This window comes from Cryptomeria japonica, chromosome 11 (genome assembly GCF_030272615.1).
Source record: "Cryptomeria japonica chromosome 11, Sugi_1.0, whole genome shotgun sequence".
Classification (NCBI taxonomy): domain Eukaryota; kingdom Viridiplantae; phylum Streptophyta; class Pinopsida; order Cupressales; family Cupressaceae; genus Cryptomeria; species Cryptomeria japonica.
This window is the reverse complement of record NC_081415.1, coordinates 719,323,953-719,348,930: the sequence shown is the minus strand read 5'-3', so window position 1 is coordinate 719,348,930 and position 24,978 is coordinate 719,323,953. Positions and strand designations below refer to the sequence as shown.

General features: G+C 36.1%; 1 protein-coding gene across 4 annotated transcripts; it reads right to left on the bottom strand.

The window, feature by feature from the left end:
• LOC131061288 (polyadenylate-binding protein 2) lies at window positions 1–24,530 on the bottom strand. 4 transcript variants are annotated; one of them, XM_057994884.2, is made up of 8 exons: window positions 24,246–24,530; window positions 21,087–21,189; window positions 3,369–3,439; window positions 3,175–3,278; window positions 2,944–3,031; window positions 655–773; window positions 504–569; window positions 1–275 (listed from the first exon to the last, which is right to left on the bottom strand). In XM_057994884.2, the coding sequence occupies exons 1-7, from the start codon at window positions 24,354–24,356 to the stop codon at window positions 521–523; spliced, it is 645 nt and encodes a 214-aa protein (XP_057850867.1). In that variant the 5' UTR covers window positions 24,357–24,530; the 3' UTR covers window positions 1–275; window positions 504–520. The 4 variants fall into 4 exon arrangements, with proteins under 4 accessions (XP_057850867.1, XP_057850869.1, XP_057850866.1 ...); XM_057994886.2 differs by having other exon boundaries at window positions 661–773; XM_057994883.2 differs by having other exon boundaries at window positions 1–569.
• Window positions 24,531–24,978: the final 448 nt, after the last annotated feature.

The window sequence follows — 24,978 nt, the reverse complement described above, 5'->3', positions numbered from 1 at the left end:
TGCTTGCCAAAATTGCAAATTGTATTTGACTTCCTCCATTATTCCCTCAGTTATACAAAAAGCAATATCTCTGATGCTGATTGTCTAGCTTTCCAAGTTGGCAATAAAACCTCATAAAAAATACCATTTAAAATTTACAAGTATTGATGCATTTGAAAAGCTCCATCACCAAATTAAATAGCTGGGTTCAAAATAGAACACCAACAATCTGACGCCTTCCTGGTTCAGTCATGAAATGCAGTTTTATCTTCAGAACAACCACCAATCAAATGAATCTGACCAATCAAATGTACAAAAATAAGACGGCAAGCCGACTAATGGAAAGGTTTTCAAGATCTGCCAGTTCCTCACAATTAGCTCATTTTGCAAGTCAAACTTTAATTTTAATTAGAGAGCAAACCATAATGGATGCTTTCTAGAAATGTCAGATGAAGATAATGAAACAATAATTGGATCTTTTGTCCATGTGATCTGCACTAAACCATGAGAAACACACAGACAACCTGAAGGCAGCAGAAACTTAGCCGTAGGGCCGGTATCTCATGGCTCTTCGAAACCTTGGAGCCTTTCTGAAACAAAAAATGTAAGACAGTTTAGTAGAGCATTTCCAGTCAGAAAATTCTAGCCAGTTAATTTGAATAGAACTATACCCACCCGTACCCATAAGGAGAATATGGATATGGAGGCCTCCATGGTCGATATCCCATGTAAGGGTTGAATCGACGACCTCGAAATTGTTTCATTCCTGGGACATTTGTTCGTTTAGCAGTCACCTGCAGTAAACACTCTGATTAGGTAAAAACTGATACAATTGTCAAGTTTCAACTACAAACAACGAAATTTCAAAAAGCTGGTTGACCCCGCCAAATTGAAAAAGTTGCCCGAGTAACCTGGTAAACAAAAATGCTCCACAAACATATCAGATTTACTGTGCACTACCATATTGAATAAGAATATCAAAACTCGTAACAAATCCCCCAAAATTACTTTTTGCATACAAACATTTCCCAAAAATAAAACAATCATATCTGCTCATACAAACAAAACAATCATATCTGCCCATATAAGGGCTGGGGAATCACAGACAATTAGGATAACTAATGCAGATAAGGCCCAACACGTAATAGCCTTCACCGTGGAAGGGTCTACAGATTAAATAGACTGCTTACAAAGAGCCGTAAGGAATAACCCAAAAGTTCCAGTACAAGGGTCCGGGAATCAAAGACAATTAGCAAAATAATGCAGAGAAGGCCCCACAAGTAATAGCATCCATTGTGGAAAGGCCTACACATTAAATAGACTGTTTATGAAAAAGAGTTGGAAGGTATAAGACCCCTCATAGAGGACCTACAAGTTCTAAAACTTCCCTTTGCTTCCCTAGTCAACCTTTGCTCCTTAATTGCAATTTGAGAATAGTAGTGCGATGAGCTAGTTGGAAATCTGATTTAGCCAGCCACTGTGAAATCCAAATGACTTGGAGAACTTTTAGATCATCATGGGATGCCTGTATAAAGATGCAGTTGGGTAGTTGTACTAGTTCTCCCGTTACCCTACTCTGGAAGATTACCAGTCATGTTTGCTGTATTTTTTTATTTATATATATGCAGGTATGAGAAAAGGTCAAATACTTTAGCTTAAAAACAATCATGGTTACAGGAAGGGAAGTGTGATATTTTAGCTGCACTTGCAAGGTTGTCATGATAGTTCAAAGATGTTTAATTTAGTGTAGCCATAGTGAGACAGCCCTGATATTGCCAAGTGAACTCCAAATTGCAATTTTATTCATGCCATTTCACACGAGCGAATGCCAATACAAGTTTATAAATTTTCATGATGTTTGTAAGATTCAATGAGAACCCGAACGACAAACCTAGATCTTGATGAATAGGGACAAGCTACATGCAAACAACAAATTATGCAAAATGCAAGTATCGGTTATATTCAGTGTTCCACAGGATTGCATCCCCAGCCCAAAACCCCTGTTTCTAGGAGAAGACCATCTCCAGGAGATACCCATGGTCTGGAAATGGCATGGAGTCTCTTAAGACATCCCCGAATGTCCAGGGGGCTCCCAAAAGTCTCTCAACAGTCCACGAGAATTCTAGGTGTCCCTTATGCTAGAAAAATGAAAAAGTCAATATTTTTAAAAAGAATAAAAAAATATTTTCAATTTGCATGCCACAAACCCTAACCTAATGGTCTATGGGCCCCACCCACAACCTAAGCACTTATAAGAGCATCTTAGCCTCATTCCAAATCACTCCCGAATTTCAGAAATAATAAGGGCGTGGCGTTGCAAAATATAGTTTAAGTTGTGGAAATGGCCAACCCTATTGGTCGCACAGCCCCAAACCACTGCAAGAAACACTGCCTCTTGACCCCGTTGGCAGCTCTGCCTCCAAACCCCCATGAGGAGTGCTGCACCTCAAACCTGTTGGGGGTTTGCTTCATTAACCCAAGGACTCAAACCCACACCCAAGTCTGCTTCTGGATTTACAAAGCTTTTAGTCCACCTTATAGAAATTTAATGATACAGATGACATTAGTTGGTCAGTTGGAGGCTACATATACAACTACAGATAGGATGTAATTGAATCGGATATGAATATGCTAGAAGCTATACTGAAATGTCCGACAGCATCTACCAAGGAAAGAAACATTTATAGGATAAACTCAATTATAAGACTCAACACTGCTTTTGAACAGCTTTATTATAAGAATCAACATTACTTTAAAAGTTGAAAGCATTGTATGAAAAAACCTTGAGAAAATAACAGAAACCAGAATCATTATCAAAAAGAAAATTTATATCATGAAATTTTGATTATTCTGGTCAACTTTAAAGAAACTACTTATATGGGAAAGGCAGAACAAATTATATCCAATTAAATATTTGTTGATAATCATTTCCACGTAAGCTATATGAATATCCAACATTCTCACCTTTAGTGCGCGACCATGCAACTCAGATTCATTCAACAAAACTGCATTCTGGACAGCTTCTAACTCCAAAAATTCTACATATGCATATCTGCATGAAGAGAACTCAATATCAACTTTACGTTCCATGTCAAAATACAGCGTACAATGTCTGTATAGGATACAAACCAAGTACAATAGACTTCCACACATTGAATAAGGAAAAGAACAGAACTCCTAATTTTCACAACTCACCCCTTTGGTTGACCAAACTTGTCTGTTAAAATTGTAACTCGATTGACAGTTCCACATGATTGAAAATGCTGCTGGACCTCTTCTGGTGTGCAAGCATAATCAACCTGGCCAATGAAGAATTCAAAAGATATTAATATCTGCATAAGTTTGAGATGAGCTGTAACATTAAAGCTGAAATAGATATAAAATCTCACATTGCCCACGTAAATTGATCGCGCATCAGCCTCCTCCTTGTTTGCTTGAGAAGCTGCTGACGCAGCAGGATCTATATACAAAAGATAAGCAGAAATTCCATCAGAATGGTTTGAAAATGAAAAGCCAAGTGGGAATCAATATTACAAACATCCACCTTGATACATTCAATTCATTCTTATATGTCCTCAATTGCCCAGAAAGATTTCACTATCATAGCATCACCTGTATATTCAACTAGTAGATATATTTTTAAACAGCAGCTAGTGGTATCCAAAAGTCAAACACATAATGTCAAATGGTCAAGGCTCGCTCCTTTTCATTTTCCTGGTATATGACCTAGCCACTCTACCATCGCTGTAGATACAACTTCAAAGCTCAATCAATGAATGGATTCAATTCAAAATCTACTACAGGATTCAGGTTCTTACTGTTTGCCAAAAAACCTTGCTAATCCAGGAATTGCATTAAGGCTGCTGTATGAGATAAGAATGAAAATCCACATATTAATCTGGTCAAAATGATCTGCTCATCCTCCTCCATTTAATGGGGGTGCTGGTGGTTCAACCTGAAGCTTATCAACCCAAATGGATGACTCTTCCCTCATAGTTTGAGTTTTCTTCAAATTGAAGGGGAGCCTAATCCAGGAGCTTCTGGTGCCAGCTGTGTTATAGAGAGTCGAGACTGTTCAGGAACTTTTATCAAATGTCCACTTAAGCTCATTCAGTCCTAGAATAAGTTCACAAAAGTGTTTCCAAACACTGTTATCATGATAATAAATCCATTTTTATGGCCAACCTAATTTTTTAATCTTTTGGCGCCAACTCTTTGGAGACTGACCTGCTTTGTTTCCTCTTGGCGATCAGGTATAAATAAAAGATTGGGAAACTCAAATGATCATAGAAAGAGTTTTGAGAATCTTTCCATGACAGCATTCAGGATGAAAGCCCTGATGTTGTAAAGCAGGTTGGGACGAAACCACTGATCTGTGCCCTTCAAACATTCACCTCTGCAATTTGCCAGACAATTGCTCTTTGTTGCTGCACAGGGTTTGTGAGCAGATTTCATCAAGGCAGAAGCTGTAGAGAGGCAAAGACAATTTCAAGGCGACTTCCCTGTAAAGTGTGAGCTAAGTCCAGATGTGGCCTTTTGCAAGAAGATAAATTTCAATACAGACAACCATACTTCGTGCTAACTGGGCATCTAGCTATACAGTGCAGGGTACAACAGCAGATCTGAACATTATTTGGAGGCATGACAGAGCCATTATCACTAATTGAAGCTAATCACACTATCCATGGGAATGTCCAGGGGAGCAGAGCAGAATTTGAAGGCAGATCACAAACCACCAACAGTGGGAACAAGATAATCAGACTGGAGCAGAAGATCCTAGGTAGCTGACCCTCATCCTAGGTGTCCAGATATGGTGGAACTTTAATCTCAAATATTAAGAAGGCTAACACCTGATATAGTCACCCACCAGCAACCCACAGGAGGTCACATTTCATACCCAGACTGAGTTCAAACCATGAGCCTGCACAAGACCTGAGAATCAGAGGCTGGATTGAGGGTTGCACGCCTCACTCCTCATTGGAAGGCGAGTTCACTGTCTCTAGGGCAGTTGGAGTTAATTGTACAGCTAGGAATCCCAATGCCATCAGTCCAAAATTTAGAGGGGAGCGGATCCCCAAGTCAGGTTAAGGGTCATTGTTAGTCCTCTCAGATCAACCATCTGCAATAAATCCTGCACCCTCTGTTCAGTCTTTTAATGCATTTGAGTCTCTTCAAATTTAACTATTTGCAGTAAGTGTGTAGAACTGGGTTATCATTTTTGCTTCTGAATAAATGATTGGATGCTAACAATAGCGATTTCAGTTCCAAGTCTTTCTTAGTTTATAAAGTCTGATCTGATTGGAAGTACAATAATAACCCTAAGGGGCATTACATTAAAGCAGCTTGTAAGAGATTGGTAGAAGGGACAAATAATGAAGAGAAGGCTCATTGATTTTGGGCCGTCAAGTTACAGCTCAGTGTGGTACCTCAAAATTGCAAATGAAAGGGGTTTCAATAGTAATTTTCAATGCAATTTGAAATCATGGTTCCCCTAATCAGAAAATAGAAAGATAGATCTGATAGGGCTTTGAATCCTTTTTAATAGTAAAATAGTAAAATACTTCTTTGGTCTTTGCTATTTAGAGGCAAATAGGATTGTAGACTTATTGGCTAACAATACTCATGAGAAGAACTGGTTGTTGATAATTTGTTCCTAAGTTGCCAGTACTCGTACAGGGATGGGTACCAGTACCAGTACTGTGTATGACGGTACAGCCAAAAAAAATCATTGGGTACAGCAAAAGCAATAGCGATTTGCAAATATAAACACACTCATAAATTCATAATTCAGTGATTTGTCAAACGTCAATACATAATGAAAATTACCATCAATATTTGATAATCTTCATATTGATCTTCATCAAAAGCATCAAAGTCAACATGTGGTTCAATTTCATTTGAACCACAGTGAGTTACAATGTCACTTCCACTAGCCATGTCATATGTAGAAGCTGCCTTGTCTAAAAAGATTTTTGGCAAGTTGTGCAACAATAATGTCCAAGTCAACACACTTAATAGTTGATTCCTCATCATCCCCTCATTGTAATCAAGTTTCTTATGTGACAACAGATCCCAATACAAAATAACTAGTGAGTGTCTAAGAATGGAGACCCCAACATAGTGTAAACAAATGAGTGTATGATGCCCTTCTTTCAACTGTATACTTTTCTCTTCTTTGCTAATAGAGCCAAAAATCCATTTGTATTCAATTAAGAAAAAGGAAAAATGTCTTTTATAGACCTTGTCTCCAACCAAATGCTGAGAATTATCTTTATAGTGCAATCTGCCTCAGTTGAAAGGCTATAAAGGAGGTAATTGACTCTTACTATGTAATATCGCATTTAATTTTCTTTTAAATATATAATAAAACCTAGCTCGCAATAATAGTTTGCACAATTAAATATCAATATGAAATCAACCCAGAAATTGCATTTTAATAGTCTATTATCTAATTCAGCTATAATATTTAGGATGTGGCTCAAAAAAGACTGAATTTATCTTCTGTAGTGACTACTGATTATATCTCTAACCCTGCAGCAATCTGCTTCTAAAGGAAATACCTTTGAACACCTCCAAATGTGCTTAATATCCACCTTAAAATCCCACAACCTGCTACTAATTGAGGGAATATTTTAATTCAAACTGTAACATACCCAATCTTGCATAATGGTGATTTCCATGTGAAATCACTCAGGAATTGTGGGTTACTCCTCCAATTCCAGACCTAGAGGAGTTTTGACCTCAAATTAATCCACAAGGCGTAGAAATGAAATAGTAAAATGTCTTCTCAATGATCCTCCCCATTGCTTGGTCTTTCTTAAATATTTTTTTCCTGCAGAAGTCATAACCCTTCAAATGTCCCTTAATAAACTTTAGGTTTTCCTTGAGGGATTCCAGAATTTCTTGACTTTGCTTGACTAGATCTTTTGCCCCTAGTAATTACTAGATATTTTAAGATGACCAAATCCACAAAGGATAAAGCATTATAAACAAGACTTGTGAGTACTCAGTAAGTCACAAGGCGGGGTGAGTCATTAGGCAAGGCTGGTAAGTTTCCTGGGCTCGGATTCGAACTCTGCCAATTTTTTGCTCGACTTGTGAAGTCTAGAGACTCGCCTGGAGTCAACAAGTCTGGGCCTAAGACTCGGCCATTTTTTTTATTTTTTTAAACACAATTTCAATCCTTTTTTTGTTTATGACATGCCCCAAGAATACAAATGAAACATAACATTTAACTCCCCATCTTTGTCTTCAAGTGACTCTCATTCTCTTCATCAGAACATATGCATGATATATAACATTTAAGTACAAGTCACATTTTCATGTATAGAGTGGTTTTAGATGTCTAGGAGTTATAATGCAAATTCTAGATTCTAAAAGATCTAATAAATTTTCAGTAATCAATAGGCTCCTATAAACACTCTCTCACTCTCTTTATCTCCCCTGAACTCTAGACCTATCTCTCTCCCTATCACTCCTCTCTAATTCTCTCTCTCACCCTCAGACCCCCGTCAAGTGCTACACTCAACCTCGTTTTCATGTTGCCCCCAAACCACCATCAAACTATAAGTTTAAGCAAGTAATAGACCAATAATGAAACATGATCATAAAATATACATATGCATATCCCTTGTTACAAATTTCTGCATTTTCACAGTCAAAAATATATTATGGCTGTTACATCACTCGGTACCTACCTGAGATGCCTTTGTTGGAAGGATGCAAGCTCCTCTAAGTCATAGACTTCTAGTTATTATTTTGATATTTGTTTGGAACTTTTAAATGTCATGGATTTCATATTCCATGAGTTTTGTATACATTTGACAATGTCCATATATCTAAGTGATCTATTTCCTTCAGCTACAATCTGTGTTTATACTTATGTGATCGATGTATACTTGTGTATGTGATCAAATTAGCTTCAATTTGATGATATTATTGTGTCTTTAAAGTTCATTTTATAAATGGTGCATGAAACAAGTTTTAAATCCTTAAAAATCTCTGAATTTATTGGGTTTTTCACTTTGCCAAGTTTTTGTCATTTTTTTTAGCCAGTCCGAGCCAAAACAATGCTTGTCAAGTCTAAGGCAAGTCTGAGTCCCGTTCCATTGATTATAACCATACAAGGCCTTGAAAGGTGTTATCCTAATGATCAGATGACATGTACTGTTGTGACAGCATTTCACTAAATAAAACAATTTATCCTACTAGTAACATTAAAGAGTTTTTGCCAAAATAAACTAAGGAACCTACTATCTCTATCACTTGCAACATTTTTTGGCAATTCGTCAAAAAAGCTCTCTAAAAAATAAATCAGCCATGTAAGGTGCCTTAAACTCCATAGGGATGGCAAAGAAATGATCATATTTAGTAAGTCTATAAACCACAACACATATACAATATTTACCGTGTGCCCTAAGGGGTCCTCTAATAAAATCGATTGAGATAATTTCCCATTTTTTATTAAGAATTCATATGGACTGTAGTAACCCTACAGGAAAAACATTTTCTGTTTTGTTTTGTTGACAAGGCATTCTTAAATGCACCTATGAACATCTTCCTTGAGACCCTTCCATGAAAAGGTCACCCTAATTTGTCTGTAGGCCTTGAAGTAACCTTGATGCCTTGCATGCAGTGTGTCATGTGCAGCCTTCAAAACATTATCCTTTACAGTCAATCTTGGAGGAAGATAAATTATCTTTGTAGAATAAGATCATATACTCCATTATACCTATCATCTTAAATCGTTCCTTAAGAAATATCAATAACAAATACATCCTTCCCCTATTCTACTATTACATTAGCCTCCCAATCAAGAGAAATCTCTAATAATTAAAGTAAGGCTTCCTTGTTAGAGCACCATCTACTATATTATTCTTTCCTTTGACATATTTAATGTCAAAGTCGTAGGCTTGAATTTTACTTACCCACTTTTGTTGCCTATTACTCAAATCTGTCTGGCTATGAAAAAACTTCAACTATTGCAATCTATTCTAACCACAAATCAGAGACTGCCTAAATTTGTGAAAAGTGTACATTATGGCTAGCATCTCTTATCTTAGATGGAATAGCTCTTTTCAATGTCTTTTAGATTTCCACTTTCAAAAGCTATTGGATGTCCTTTTTGCATTAACATTATTCTGCTTTTGTCACCTAAGCCATTACATTCTAGAACAAACTCTAGAATAGCTAGAACGAGGCATGAGCTTACTATTTCTTTTAGTTTATCAAAAGCTTCTTGAGTTGTTTCTGTCCAAACGAATGCTCCCTTCTTGGTCAAATATATCATGATAACAGCTAATTGAGATAATCCTTTTACAAATCTTCTACAGTAGCTACATAGCCTGAAGAACCCTCTCAACTACATTATATTGGTCGATGAAGGCCAATCTAACATAGCTTGTATCTTTTGTCAATCAACTTATACTAATTGAGAACTAGTAACATGTCCAAAAAATAGAATCTCTAACAATCCAAACTCGCATTTTAATTCCTTTGAAAAAAAGGATTGTTGCAAATTCCCAAAACTTCAACCAAATATTGTAGCTATTCCTTCCATGTTTTATTGTAGATCAAAATATTATCAAAAAATACTAAGACAAACTTCCTCAGTTAATTTCTAAACATGTGGTTCATAAATGATTGGAAGGTAGCGAGAGTGTTAGTCAAACCAAAGGGAATAACTAAAAACTCAAAATGCCAAAATGACATCCAAGTCATCAATTCTAGAAATTGAATACCTGTTTTTTATGGTTTTCTTCTTTAAAGCTCTGAAACCTATGCTATTTGCATAGTTCTATCTTTCTTTTTCACTACGATGACTTAAGATGCAAAAGGGTTAGAACCTGGTCTAACATGTCCCATCTCCAAAAGTTCCTTAATTGTTTTTTCAATTGTCTCCTTAAATCTCCTTGAATATCTATAAAGAATAGTAATTACTAATTTTGCTTTGTTTTCTAATTTGATTATATGTTGCAATCCTTTGTTATGTGGCAATCCTAGAGGAATGTCAATGAAAACCATGCTATACTTGTCCAAGAGAATCTGTATGCCCACATGATAAGCTCTCATACTTAAGTTGTAGAGGTTACTAAACATTGTGCTGCCCACTCTACTTGTCCACTCTTAAAACACCTCTCTTTTCTATTTGCTGATACAACTGGAGGAGCTCCATTAGTCATGCCTTGTAACACTACTACTTTGCCTTTTGATTTAAACCTTACTCCATAGTTTGATAATTTTGAGTAATTTCTCCCCATTAGTGTAGCCATTATTGCACTCCTAAAACCACATTGGTTTCTCCTCTGACCATCACATAAAAGTCATCTTCCATCTAGTGTTTACAAAGAGCAACCTCCAATTGTTAAACTATCTTGGTACATAAAATAATAAATTTGCCAACCATTATGACATTAAATCCATTGAAAATTTCTGTTTGTAACTCTATTCTAGTAAACAAACCCTTCAACAAAGGAAACGTGTTGCTCTGTCACTTGATAGCATAGGAAAAAATTATCACATGTTGGCAAGATCAAGATCTAATATCATTATAATAACCCATTTATGCCTTGTAAACACCTCCAAATCTGTTTGATGTAGACTCATGACCTACTATGCTAGTTAGGGGAATATTTAGATTCAAAGTGTAATAAACCCAATTCCACACAATGTTAGTTTCCACGTGAAATCATTCAAGAAATTGTGGGTTCTTGTCCTCCAATTCTAGACCTAAAGGTGTTTCATTCTTGAGTTAAACCATAGTTCCATGCTCCACAGAGTAGAAATCAAATAATAAAATGTCTTTCAGTTGATCTTCCTTCTCCTTGCTTAAGCTTTCTTAAATACCTTTTTCCTCCCAAGAGTCATAACCTTTCGAATGTTCGTTGATAGACTTCAATCATAGTTTCTTTTTAATATATTATTTTATCCTTCCTTGGGAGGAAATTGCATTTTTCATTGTGCTGAGACCTGCATTTAGTAAGTAAATCGCAGGGTATATTCAATGCTATTGAAGGTAAGCATCGCAGCATTCTAACATCATCGAAAGTACTATGCAATTCCCATAAATAGATTAGGCTATCATATTGCTTTATATGAATTTATTCCCATCTGCCATCCCCCAGCACTCACCAATCCGCAGCAAGGTAAACTCTGAAATTGTAAGCGAGGTCTTCAGAGGGATGGCTTGAGTCTGCTTCAGAAGTACTGGAAAGTTTCCATGCTTGCCTTTACCTGTGGCAGTCTCTATATTTCATGGGTTGGTTTCCATGGCCTATTTTCAGAAGCTGAAAGCAAATTTTCAGGCATTACCCAGAGCAGTGGAAAGTTTAAAGAAGTTTGTGCTGGAAAGGGCGAGGATTTCAATGCAATTTTTTATTTATCCAGGCTGCGGCAACCCTTTCACTCTCTCCTTGCATCTGGATGGCAAGTGGGTTGAAGTGGTGAAAAGGGCAGGTTAACGATTTGATGATATTTGCTGCTTTTAGGGACCACTGAGAAATCAAGCTGTAGGGTGTTGAATTTTGTAGCACAAGCAATTGCAAAATCAAACAACAAACAAGAACACTTTCCAAAAACGAGAGCTGAACAAATGAATGCTATATTACTCAAAAGCAAGGATACAGAATGAATTACAATTGTACAATGAGATGCTTATAATGAAAGAACTGAGCTAAATTTAGGAGAACTAAAGTGCAAGCATGAGAAGCTAAATAAAGCTCAACTAGATGCACAAAAGCTAAATTAGCTGCACAACTAAAATAAGCACTCCTAAGTGAACTTAAGCCAAAAAACAAAATTAGTTGTAAATAAGCAACTAATAGCTAAATATGCTAACACCCCCCCTTAAGTGAAACTTAGGGTGAGTAGAAAAACTCTAAATGCATGAATGCAAAAATGAGTCCCGGCAACAAAAGGCCTGATTAGGTGCCCATGTACAAACCAATGAAGTCTCTCAAGTGAAATGAAATGAAAAAAACCCCTCTCCAAAAGCGAGAGATGCAATGAAATGAAAAAGGTATTACGTGTGACTAAGATGAAAGACTCCAAGTGGCCCCCCATGTACTAAATCGGTCACATAATTCCCCCCATAGGAGAGAAAAGAAGAGACAATGAATCCCCCCATAATGAAAAAAACTCCAATACCAAAGATGAAGTCTCGAAGACAAATGCTGATGAAGATCCAAAAGTAGCAAACCAGGTTCCTACCCTTAATAAGAAACAAATCAAGTCGCCATAGCTAAAACAACTACACGGAAGAAAATGGAAGGAAAAGTCTCATGATGTGTGCCATGGAAGACTACTAACTATCCAACTGTTTGAATCAAAAGATGCCAAATCAACTGAAGCAAATCCAAACTAATATGAAGATATCTGCTGAACAACCTTTGAAGAAACTGAAGAAGGGATGGCAGGAATGCTCAAACTACTATCAAGGAGGAATGGAATATCATCAGTAATGTTCCCAATGTTTGGAGTGTGTGATGTATCAACTAACCCTACAATATCTGGCAAGTACTCGTCCTATTGTGCTAAAACTGGAAGGGAATAATCAACCTACTGAACTGAACTAATCTCTAAAGAAGCAGGAGGTGGAGGATCAACATGTCTCAGGAACCACTATGGATGACTAAAGCACACATAGGTTCAAGTGTCCAAAGATCTCCTCGAATTTTTTATGTATTCTCAATGCATGAGAGATAGGACCAGATGCATGCTCAATGGGAGCAAAATGTGAGAACTCATACAATCGTGTTGTATGATCAACATTGCCAACTGCAACAAGCTCTCTACAATGCAAATCTCATTGAATCAAAGGTGAACTCAATTGCCTTGCATATCCCACTGTGAGTAATCAGGTAAATGAAAAGGAGATTGGAAGATAATCTAGGGACACAAAAAACATTATTGAATGTGCCACCATCAATCTCAATAGATCCACTCCCATTAACACTCATGTAAGTGGTTATTACCTATGAAAATCTATGGAACTGCATGATGCTCAAAAGAAGAGCACATACACTTTGTTGATGCCATATGATGTGAAGCTCCTGAATCTAGAAGCCACCTGGAGGACCCAAAATGTGTCAATGCAAAGAGAGAATGGCCTTTCATCTTGTCTTCGCCACATGTCATAGATGAAGACACAAAATGTCAAAGTCCTGAAGAGGTAGAAGAGGATGCACTAGATGAAGGCGGTTGAATATTATTCTTCCAAAGAAGTTCTTTCAACTCATCAATTTGCTTTGCATAACACTGATGCTCATCATGTCCTAGATTGGTGAAATAAGCACACTTAGGCTTGTCCTTCCTAGATGAAGACCTCTTGGAAGAGGTGGAAGAATCTGAATCATGTCGGAGACTCTAAAGCTAGAGGCAGCTGAGTAGACTTTGCACCTCTATTCTTCTGCTTCTTCTTATGTTTCCCTGTAGATGTAGGAGTCTAAGCAACCAAGGCTTAAATTTGGAATCAAAAACTGAATCAAGTTGTGATAGCTTAGCCTACTCTCGTGTCAAGCACTCACAAAACACCTCAACTGAAGGCATAATGAATGCGGTACCCAAAGCATCCATGGTGGAATAGAATGATGAAGCAAAGAACTGGAATTGGCCTCAAAGCTTGGACAGAATAAAGAAGATGCGCTCCTTATCAGTCTTCTACTTGCCACAACCCTGTAACTATGATCTAATGGATTTGAACTTCACTAGAAAGTCCTCAATGGAAGGAAATGAATTAGGTGTCAATGATGTTAAATCTGTCTCAAGTTGAAGTGCACGAAACTCGTTAATACCCCCAAAAATTTTATCTTGGGAAAACCCTCCACCTAAGGGTAAAAAAACCTAGCCACACCAAAAATTAACCTTTATTAAAGGCACAAATCTGATACAAAGCTTCACAAGCTTAATCACTTAACAATTAACAGAATAAGTCAATAATGTCTCAGACAACTGATAGCTGCTACAATACAGCTTGAACATAGGCTTTTTATATATGTCAGTCCCTTAAACTTCACGCATCCCCCAAAATACAATCCGCAACAACCGTGTGATGACAAAGCAAGCTCAAATATGAATATAGTGAAGGTAGACGAAGAGCCAACACTTCACACGCCCAATATCCAAAGTGGCAGTTACATTGAATTAGGTTTCATAAACCGCCACCAATAGGAGCAGCAAATAGTTGACACCATTGCACTTCTTATCAGATGTAATACGATAAGACACTTCCACCAAGTGTGAAATTCCCATGAAGCCAAAGGCAATATGCGATGGTCGATAACAAGTAACAAGAAACTGGAAACACTTCCAACTAAGAAGTAACTCATAAATGTAGAGATCAACATCTTTGAACAGAAATGAACTAATAAAAGTAAGGCACGATATCAACAAAATAGTTATACAACCATCGCAGGAAAAATAAAATCTCCTGCAGCGTACGCAAACATTAACATGGAAGACTTGAAGGGACCCCAAACATGAAAAATTACTGAAAATAGCAACTTTTCAAATATATAAAGTTTTTGAAAATAGCAAAATTCCAAAAATAGAAAGTTTCCAATAATAAAAACTTGCCAAAATAGAAAGTTTTTCCTAAAATAAAACTTTCCGATAACAAGAGCTTACCAAAAACAGAAAATTTCCAAAAAAAAACTTTTTGAAAATCAATACTTCTGAAAAAAAAATGCAAAGAATTCTCCAATCTTCGATTTCGACAAATTGACAAGCGATTTTAGGGTTCTCGAGCATCCTAATCCTGATGGTGATGTCTATTTTGCCCCAAACTAGCCATATTTTTCAACTACCCTTAGAACTCGCCTTGATTTTTGTGCCCTCAATCAAATTGACCCCAAATTTCAACTGCTTGAAATTTGATGAAACGAAAGTCAATCTTAGGGTTTTTCGACATTGCAAACATAATGGTGATGCCCGTCTTGCTCCAAAATTGATAAAAAATTTGCCCACCTCCAAATTCCACATAAAGAAAATATGATCCTACAACGCTTCTTAGCAAAGAAACCCTCAAAACTTGAAACGGGGTTCGCCGAATCCACGCTATGATACCATGTTGAATTTTGCAACACAAGCACTTGCAAGATCAAATGGCAAACAAGAACACCTTCCACAAATGAATGTTATATTAATCAAAAGCAAAGAATATAGAATGATTTACAATTGTACAATGCAGTGCTTATACAGAAATCACAGAGCTAAGTTTAGGAGAACTAAAGTGCAAGCATGAGGAGCTAAAATAAAGCTCAACTAGATGCACGAAAGCTAAATTAGGTGCACAACTGAAACAAACACTCCTAAGTGAACTTAAGCAAAAAAGCATAACTAGTTGTAAAAAACAACTAATAGCTAAACATGCTATACGCAAGGTGTCTCAACAATTATGATCAATCTTAAAGTAACATTAAACATCTAGGTAAGATAGGTGTTGTACTCAAATGCAAAAGTTACTCTTTGTGGATATGTTTCTAAATTACAATTAGATTTAGTTTGCAGAAAGGACAAGGCATTAAGCAAAATGAAGCATATTGCCCATGAGAAGGTTACTTTAACAATGATTAAAGTAACATTAATTTAATTCAAGGGCACCGGTAAGGTTAATTTATAATGGTATTGAAATCAACCAATGTGACCCACAAAATTCCTTTAAAAAATGGCAATTAGTTATTAAAGATCATCTAATGCAAATAAAGTATGTAATAATGGAATAAAGGTGGAAAGTGGTAAAGTCCATTTCATGTTTAAGAGTTTGAGGGGCTATATTGACAAGGAAGTCAATCTCTCAAGTAATAATAAATATAATTCTAAACAGTCAAAAAGTGCATAAATAGTAAAAGTTAATACAGGTTAAAATCCAACAAACAAGTGACTCCATAGCAAAGAACTACTTGATGATGCTAAGATGGATTTTTCTAAGCAATACAAACAAAAAGACTAATTCGACTTATTCATGTGACGTGAGGGATGAAACAACACACTTTTCTATCATATACTTCAACCAAAAATACTAAAGTCCATATTATTAGTGATGCAACCATATCCCAATGGAAGATACTAAATTATATTATTTTAATATAACTATTTCAAGAAGTGGTTAAAAGTAGTAAATCTAAAACTAGCATACCTATTTTTCGAGTAATATAGGTAAAGTATGCAAAAAGATATTTGTTCATTATTCCACTTTAAAATTTATTATATTATTATATTGTAATTAATATTAAATTATTATAATGTCTTTGGACATGTAGTGTCGCAGTTAAAACACTTCGTTGGTGAAGTGGCCACCAAGGTTCAAACCCCTACAGGGCCATTGTGTTCGCAGGCCTTGTGTCTTCGTTGGGCCGTTCTGCTCGCGGGTTTGAACAAGTGAAGTGTGGGGATGAAGGTTCCCCAATTGTGGCCTCACTGGTTCATAGCTCCGGGTCAAAAGCGTTTCACGTGGAGCTGGAGGGCGTGTCATGCCAACATCGTCAATCGCATTAAAAAGTTATATATAGATATATTATATACACATTCATATTCATGGTTTGCATACCAAAATATATATAGATATATTATATACACAAATATGTAGACCATAGAAGCAAAAATCAAAAAAAAAAACACAATTAATTGAAAATCGTTACAATTCCCAATTTTTGCCGGAAAAAATAATAATTTTCCCATTCTTAATCCTAAACTGCATTTAAATCATTTGAAAGTTGAAACAAGGCAAATGTTTCTCACCAATTTTCAACATTTTTTGTTGATTTTAACATGACCCAAGATTTTTTTTGGGGGGGGGGGGGTTAGGGTTTTAGCCATGTCTTAGTCATTTGTTTGACAAGATTTGACTTTGTTCTTCGCATTTGGAAGGTACATTTCATGCTTGGAAGCAGCCCTAACATTTTACCTACATCCTACAACCATTCCTTTACTACAACTGTTCCTTCCAGCTGATACATCAACTACAGCAAAATATTTCCATTATTTTACATTCACAGTCATGACTCAAGTTCATTCATTTTGAAATACAAATATACCACCCAAGTTTGATTCAAGTTCATGTCACAAATATACCACCTGAATTTGATTCAATTTCATGTTACCAAGTGTGAGTACATTGTCCTAGCATTTTTCTTCATTTATAATGTTTTTTTTCCATTTAATCCTATGTACCTCAAGATGCATCCCCTATGTTGCATCAATAACTTATGAGCTATGTTAGATTGAACGAGAAGAATAGAAAGAGCGAAAGTGGGAGCAAGGATAGGATGGCCAACGTACACCGCCAATTTGCTTGAAACCCATACAATACCTAATAGAACAAGGGTGAAAACTTACCACGAGATACCCACAAGGTACCCCTAGCAACATGGGTGTATCCTAGCTGTCTCATGACATGCATGAGTGCCTCCCAACCACACACAAAGGCCAATTGCATTTTTCAACAAAAAAAAGCGTTTTTAACTTTTTAAATCTGCATTTTAAATACTTGCAAAACCCTAAAAGTGACCAATATCATTCATTTCACAATCACAAATCACAAAATCAACCAATATCAATCCCCTTTGTCATTTTTTCGTTTGTGAAGCTAGCTAGTTTTTTTAAAGGTGAAGGATTTCAAAGGTGCCAAAAATATTTGCTCGAAGCTACATGAAGGAACTAGCTTTGCACAAAAGAGATTTATCCATCAAAGGTAGTATTGCGACAAGGAACACAAGAGGGGCACTACCCCTCAAGCCCACTTGGAGCTTTGTCCCTTGACGCTCCCAAGGGGTGATACCCCTCAACCTTATTGAGGCTGAACCCCTAAACTCCACTTGCCATCGTTGACACTTATGCAATAATTGCAATGTTTTGATTATTTAGCATAGTTTACTGAGGGAGAGAAGGTTCAAACGTCTATGACAAACCATCATATGTTCCAAGGCATCTTCAAAACTTTTAACAATTTCAAATTACAAAAGGTACACTTTTGAAATTTTGATATTTATTTTAAATTTAATTTATATGATATTTACTTATTTAATTTTAATTAGTTAATAATTTATACTTTACACTACATTAGGTTGCTAATCCTCATCTTATATCACACAATTGTTTTTGTGAAGGTACAAGAGTCGTTAAACAACATGCTCATTAGCAATTAATGCAATGTGTGGCAACAATCAAATTCACAAAGGGCCTAAAAGGTCAAATAATTGGTTGTGGATGATGATTAATGGGATCATGTGGACTACCTCTTGAGTTTAACCAAGCCCATCATGAGTATGGTTAGGTTTGTTGATATTGTTATACGTGTTATCATTGATGTCAAAGGTGCAATCAATGTTGATGTCAAAGGTGTTGTCAATGTTGTGATTGATGTCAAGGCATCCAAAAGATTGCAATAACTATCATTTCATATCAAAGCATCTAAGTTCTGGAAAGACAAAGTCGAGTACATTTAATAGCTCTCTTAATGTTATTATTATGCTTTGGTATTAGCAATTCCTGAGTGCCTAGCACATATGCTCTTGTCTTGAAGTATCTGCAATAGGCTTCAGAGGTCTATTGCTTAGAAATAATATGTGCACTCCGTTGCACTATCATAGCATTTGGCTCCATAGTCTACTGCAATTGAGAGTCATAGCTTGCAGTTTGGAAGTAAAGTAAAACCACATATGAAGTAGCATATTCCAGAGTTTCAACAGATTTGATCAAGAGGACAGGAATGACAAAGTGTTTACAACATTAGCTGGTTGATGTTCCAGATGAATGTGCCAGAGGAAGATAACATGCGACAGCCAAAGGAGGTGTGTGAAGGCTATTTGGGACCACTCGAGTCTATGTTGAGGGACACAGTGTGTCCCCACTTCTAGTGTAACATGTGAGCTTTAAGACTACACCAACTACACATTTGGTTAAGGAATTTGTTTGTGGCCAACTTGCAGATATTGCAATTATGCTCTAGGTCGACTTGTGAACGCAATTATCACTGCAATGCATATATATTGTTGATCTAGGTTCATTCCTAGTGTGTTAAGTGTGGTGGAAAAGTTGTGCAAGCTACTTAAACCTTTAGCAGAGTTAAATTAAGATACGTGAATCAAGTTGCAGATCCTATACACACTAAGAGAGTGTTTTGTTGCAAAATAGATATGACTAATGGTGCAATTTGGAAGGTTCGCATTATTCATATCTTGTTGTATTTGAGGTTAGTGCCTCATAATCTGAGTTGATGCTCAGATCTTGTATTAGGGTATAGATGTCTCTTGTAGGTTGGTGCATGCAAATTCATTGTAAGGGGATTGGTGTCTCTAGTGGGTTGGTGCCCATAAACATTTGTAAGTTTTATATTTCTTTGAGAAGCTGGATTTGGACAATAGATCCAAGCACCTATTCTCACCGTGATTTTTCCCTTTCGGGTTTCCATGTATATCATTTGAATAGTTGCTTTATTGTTTCAGTAAGATCCCAAAAGGCTAATAATAGATTGGATTTGAAGTTAAGTTTTTGCATCCACAAAGTGAGGGAGATGTGATGGAGATTGAAAAGGAACAAATCCTAAAAAGTAAAACACATATGGAAAAAATCGTGTACCATTGAGGAATTGACCTCAATGCAAATGATTATGTCCTCCTCAATCCTAATGATTCTAATATCTTAAGGGAGGTCCAAATTGATATCGATGTGATTGAACAACTTAAAGGAGGCTCGATGAAGGGAGTTGAGCTAGTTATTTCTCCCAAAGGACACCTGTTCAAGAAACCACTTCCATCCTCCTTAAGGATCTCACAAGAGGTTGTTAAACCATATCATGAATCCCAAGGGAAGATGCCAACACGTTCCAACAATCTCCCCCTTAGTGTTACTTGAGCGGATTTGAACCTACAACCCCACTCTGATACCCACTTGAAGGAAGTTAATCTAGCTGATCTCCCAAAAGACACACCTGCTCAAGAAACCACTACCACCCCACTTAAGGATCTCATAGGAGGCTATTAAACCATGTCACAAATCCTGAGGGAAGACACTGTACACATTCCAACACTCTAACCTAATAGCTTCATCATTACCACTGCAGCCCTCTAGTGTAGCTCTCCTCATAGCAGCAAGAGTCACTGGCTCCATCAAATTTTTTGAAACTTGTACCTAGTTTGCAGGTTAACTTTGTAAAAAGTAGATTGCAATTAAATATTTGAAACTATTAGTATCTAGTATGCAGTATTGTGCAATGCAGTGTAATCAGTAATATGAACATAAATGAAAAAAAATTATATTCCACAATTCATGAATTAAACTCTTACTTTTATTTGTTCTTTGTAACTTTATGCTATTAAAATGCCTTTAAATTTTAAAAAAAGCAGGTTTTTCATCTTCTTTTGGTGTTTTTCTACTTTTTTAAAAATCCTAATGTTTTGCCCATTGTTTGAAAAATCTTAATCTTTTAAGATGCCAATTTTTTCCCCAAAAGACTTTTGCTGCTATGATTTATACAAACGTACAGATATAAAATAAATAGACAAGTGTGCATGTGCATAAAAAGAAAGGAAATGCACATGTTTAAAGATCACATGGAACAATTGCTAAATATGTTTTCTGTCACTATTATCTGCATTCAACTTCATAACACTTTCATTAATTTTCTTTTGGACAGCAAATATGACATAGGCAAATATGTAACCACTTTGTCTCGTGCATTATCAATAAATAAACCTCTGTCGATATCATATGAATTCATCTTCATAACATTGGGCAGCTATTAAATAGACAAATACGCACCCACTTCTTGTAATGCATAAACAATAAAAACACAGAAGCATCAATCCAACCAAAACAACAATGCAATCAAAAAACTAATTACCTTAAGGCAGTAACTAAATTATTAAAAAAAAACAGGAAAAAAAACCAGCAAGCTTATATAGTATGTTATGATTTTGTAAACCCATTTCTGTGATATGAAATAAAAGAAAGAAAATTTGGAAAAATAGGCTTAACCACGTAAATGAAAGTATGAGCAACTGAATTAGGAAAAATACTAATCACTAAACAAAAAAATATAAAAGCTCCCTTAAGCAAAACAGGCAATATTATACAGACCAAGGAAAACAGAGAAAAAAGTTTTACAAATGCACCTTGTACAGCACCCATCTCCTTCTCAACTTTAGCTTGCATATCTCTTAAGGCGGCCGCCTCGTCTTCTATTTCTTTTAACCGTTTTTTCATTTCTAGCAATTCCTATAGAGAACAGTTCTGAGTTCTATGAGATGACTTTTTGCTATCTGATGATACAGTAACTATGATGACATACTCATGGTTATCTATTTCTTACTTTATGTGCATGAATCAAAAAAAGAAAGGAACTACAAAACGAACTGGCAAAAAGTAATAAATGAAAATTATATAACAAATAAGACATATGAAATGGATCACAAAATTCAACTCTGACAATGGTTTCCTTCTATATCTACAATAAACAAAAATTAGAAGAAGCAAATACACACAAAACATAGATCAAAAGATATTATAATACACTACATAATGGCATAGCCTATAAACTGCAATACTGCTTGAAGTCACAAGCAGAATTTTAACAATAAAGCTTCAAATGTTTAAAGTGAGGCCTGCTTGAATCTGCTAACAGCATTGAGTTCAACAAGGATTATAAAGTAAGACCCTGCTTGAACGTACCATCAACATTTGGTTCAATAAAGATTCTAAACATTAAAGCAAGACACTATTTGAACTTGTAAGCAGCATTTGGTGCATAAAGTGGCAAAAGCCAAGAGCATACCACTTATATAAAAATCTTACTCTTCAATATGTATGCCAGCAAATTAACAGTAATATATCCTAAAATTAAATAAAAACATATCTATAATCTAGCCAGTTAATCATGTCAAACAATCTAACAGAATAATGATGACCAAAGAACAATCTTAAAATGAAAGTAAAAGTAATGAGAGCTTGCATAGTTGAAGAAATGCTAATAATAAACAAGATGGTTCACCACCCCAATGAAAAAATAGGACTGAAGAAAAGACTTAAAAATCTTAAATCATAATTAGAAGAAAAAAATCTCTTTCCAATTTTAAATGTATGTCCATATGGATTTATGCATTGGTGCAGAGCAAGGAATATAAATCTTAATAAAAGAATCCAATACAACAAACTCTTGGACAAATGGGAGTTACAAAACTTTAAAGAGAAACCAATACCACAAACTCTTGGACAAATTGGACGTAGCCATAGGACCAAGTTAAAGTGGTTACACCATGGAACACTTTGGACCCATCCAACTTTAATGTTCTCTTTGAGTTGCCTCAATGTGAATTTTTTTGTCCATCAAAATATGGTTTTGATTAAGCACCTGTAGCCATATTGGAACAGGTTAAAAATCTTCCAGGTATGCCAACTTGGAAAAACTCTTTTGGACAAACTTGGAAGTATCCATGGGAACAAGTGGAAGTGGGCACACCATGTAGAACTTTGGACCCAGCCAACTTCAATGTTCTCTTTGAGTTGCCTCAATGTGAAGCTTTTTTTCCATCAAGCTACGGTTTCAGTAAAGCACTTCTAGCTATGTGGGCAACGTTAAAAATCTTCCAGCTGTGCCCTCTGCACTGCTGTTGATTCATCAAGTAATATGATGGGAGTTTACTTTCATGATTCCATATTTCAGTGAAGGTGTGAAAATTTAGTTAGACTCTACTCTAAGCAATATTGTATTATACGGGGGAGGACCCCTTCCCCCTTTTTAGAACTCCAATACATAATTTCAATCACCATAGATTTTCATCATGAAAGTCGAATCCTTTATATTCCCCCATACAGAACATGATTCAACTTTAGCGGTCCACCTTAAAACCATGAAAGCAGCAGCCAGGGGGAATCTTCTTGATCGCAGGCTTGGATTTGATTCTTCAAGATGTTGCTTCAGATCAAATCTTTTCTCTGCAGTAAACAATGCACAAATACTATGAAAACTTGACAAAGATTTTGTGTCTGTTTGTGCCAAACCTATTTCTTGAGGGTCTAAGCAACTTATCTACTTAATATGCCTTAAAAGTTATGAATTTCCAATATCTTTTGCATGTATTCTGTTACTCTAGATAAACTAAACCTCTGCCAATGGTACTGCACAAAAGAATAGCCTAGGAAGCAATTGTTGATCTAATTAATAATACCGTTTCATTAATAATAGGATTGCAAAAGCTTCAAGTCTCTAAAGTAATTATCTTTTGTATATTTTATATTACCCTACCTAAATTAAATTCCTGTCATTGATATGGTACAAACGAAAACCGTAGGGCAATGGTTAACCTGGTAACTTATGATTTATAACAGCATGCTTTTATCTGTGCATCGTTAGCGTTATCCAGCAATCATGAATTAGGTTTTTTAATACTTTCCTTTTTGGCAGGAAGGTTTTTGGCTCATGGGATTTGACACAGGGCTTTGGAAAATTCTGTCTTCTTCCATTGATAGCAGCTGTGGACTCTACATTTGAAAATTATCCGATGGGTTTGCAAATTGCCATATGGGCTCTACGTAAAACTGATATTATATGTGTTGTGACCGCATTTTGTATGTGGTTTTGGGCGGGATGTATAAACTGATCTGTTAGATACTATAGGTTTATTTTATCAGCTGTGACGGGAGGTTTTCTTCCCAGGGTTCTTTCCTCCGGTATGCTCTTTGAATCCAGTGTAAAAAATAAAAAATATTAATAAAAAAGTTTAATGGAATAATCCACTTTTACAGTTAAACAGGTCAAACTAGGGTTTCTTAGGATGATATCATGGAGCAGATGTAATGGTGAACACGAAGTTAAAAGGCTCAAATAAGATGGCCTTAAGTGGTAAATCACGGCAGCGCGGAGACCCTGTCCAGAAATCTTCCAGGGAAGGATGGGGCTTTATCTTGATTCACTTCAAGTCAATGATACATCGTTCCCCAAGGTTTTCCCTCATCTCGCTTCAGGTCGATTATACACTAATCTTTCCTTCAGCCGGGTTCAGGTCATTTACACATCATGCAACTCCTATCCATGGAGGAAGCAAACAGCCTCACGGACAAGTCAAAAAACCCTGCTACCTAAAAAATTTATGTATATTTACCTATTCAAGTACCATAAAAGACGAGGGTTGTTTTAAGTCCAGAGTGATTTTGACAGACAAAATACAAATAGCACTCCACAGAGTCGCCTAAGGCAATGGTTATTAAGGAAAGCCTTATCAAATTTGGCACATTTATGCAAAATGAAGTGAAAAGAGAGTATTTAAAGATAGAACCTTTGCAGCGGGCTCTTCAGAGGCACCCTCGTCCTTGTGCAGTTCAGAGTCCACCATTTCATCGTCCATGTTGGGAATCTCTGCGCCGTAAGACCCATGTTCCTCCTCCATCTTTCTCTCTCAACCCAAATCCAATAATAAAGTTTACAACAGTTATAAAAAAAATATAAAGCACGAAGGCAAAAGGATTTAATCCGCCCCAAGAGAGAGAAGAAAAAAGCAGGTGCTAATAGACGAATGGCCGCGAGGGTCTGTGTATTTATAGCAGCTGACTGGTGCCGGTCACGCACGGGTTCGTCCGGTGGGCTTATTGCCTATTTAATGTTTTGTTACCTTCGTCAGGGCAAAGCTAAGGGTTCGTGTTTGGAGCCAGTAAGTTTGCGGTTTTATGGAGAAAGGTTTCTAAATAAAATATCTATACCTAATAATAAGGTGTTACAGAATAAATAGAGGATTTTATAATTAAATTGGTAACAAGAAATGTTAAATTTATAATTATATAGTTTTGAATCAAAAAAAATCTATAATTATATAGCTAAATTTAAAAAATTATTGATCTTAACAAATAATCACAAATCCAAAATCAATTACAAGATTTTCAATCGTAATCAATAGAAGAATGCAAACAAATTCAAAGTGTGGTGTGATCGCAAAAAAGTTGGTTGTGGATGAATGAGGAAGAAGGTTGCATTTATACTTTTTTAAAATTTAAATCAACGGTTGAGATTAAGAG

Excerpts from the sequence above, each read along its gene's own strand:
- LOC131061288 (XM_057994883.2), bottom strand. The coding sequence starts at position 24,356 with ATGGAGGAGGAACATGGGTCTTACGGCGCAGAGATTCCCAACATGGAC. Across the intron at positions 3,279-3,368 it reads GATCAATTTACGTGGGCAAT|GTTGATTATGCTTGCACACC; the intron begins GTGAGATTTTAT and ends TTCATTGGCCAG. Across the intron at positions 774-2,943 it reads TGCATGGTCGCGCACTAAAG|GTGACTGCTAAACGAACAAA; the intron begins GTGAGAATGTTG and ends TGTTTACTGCAG.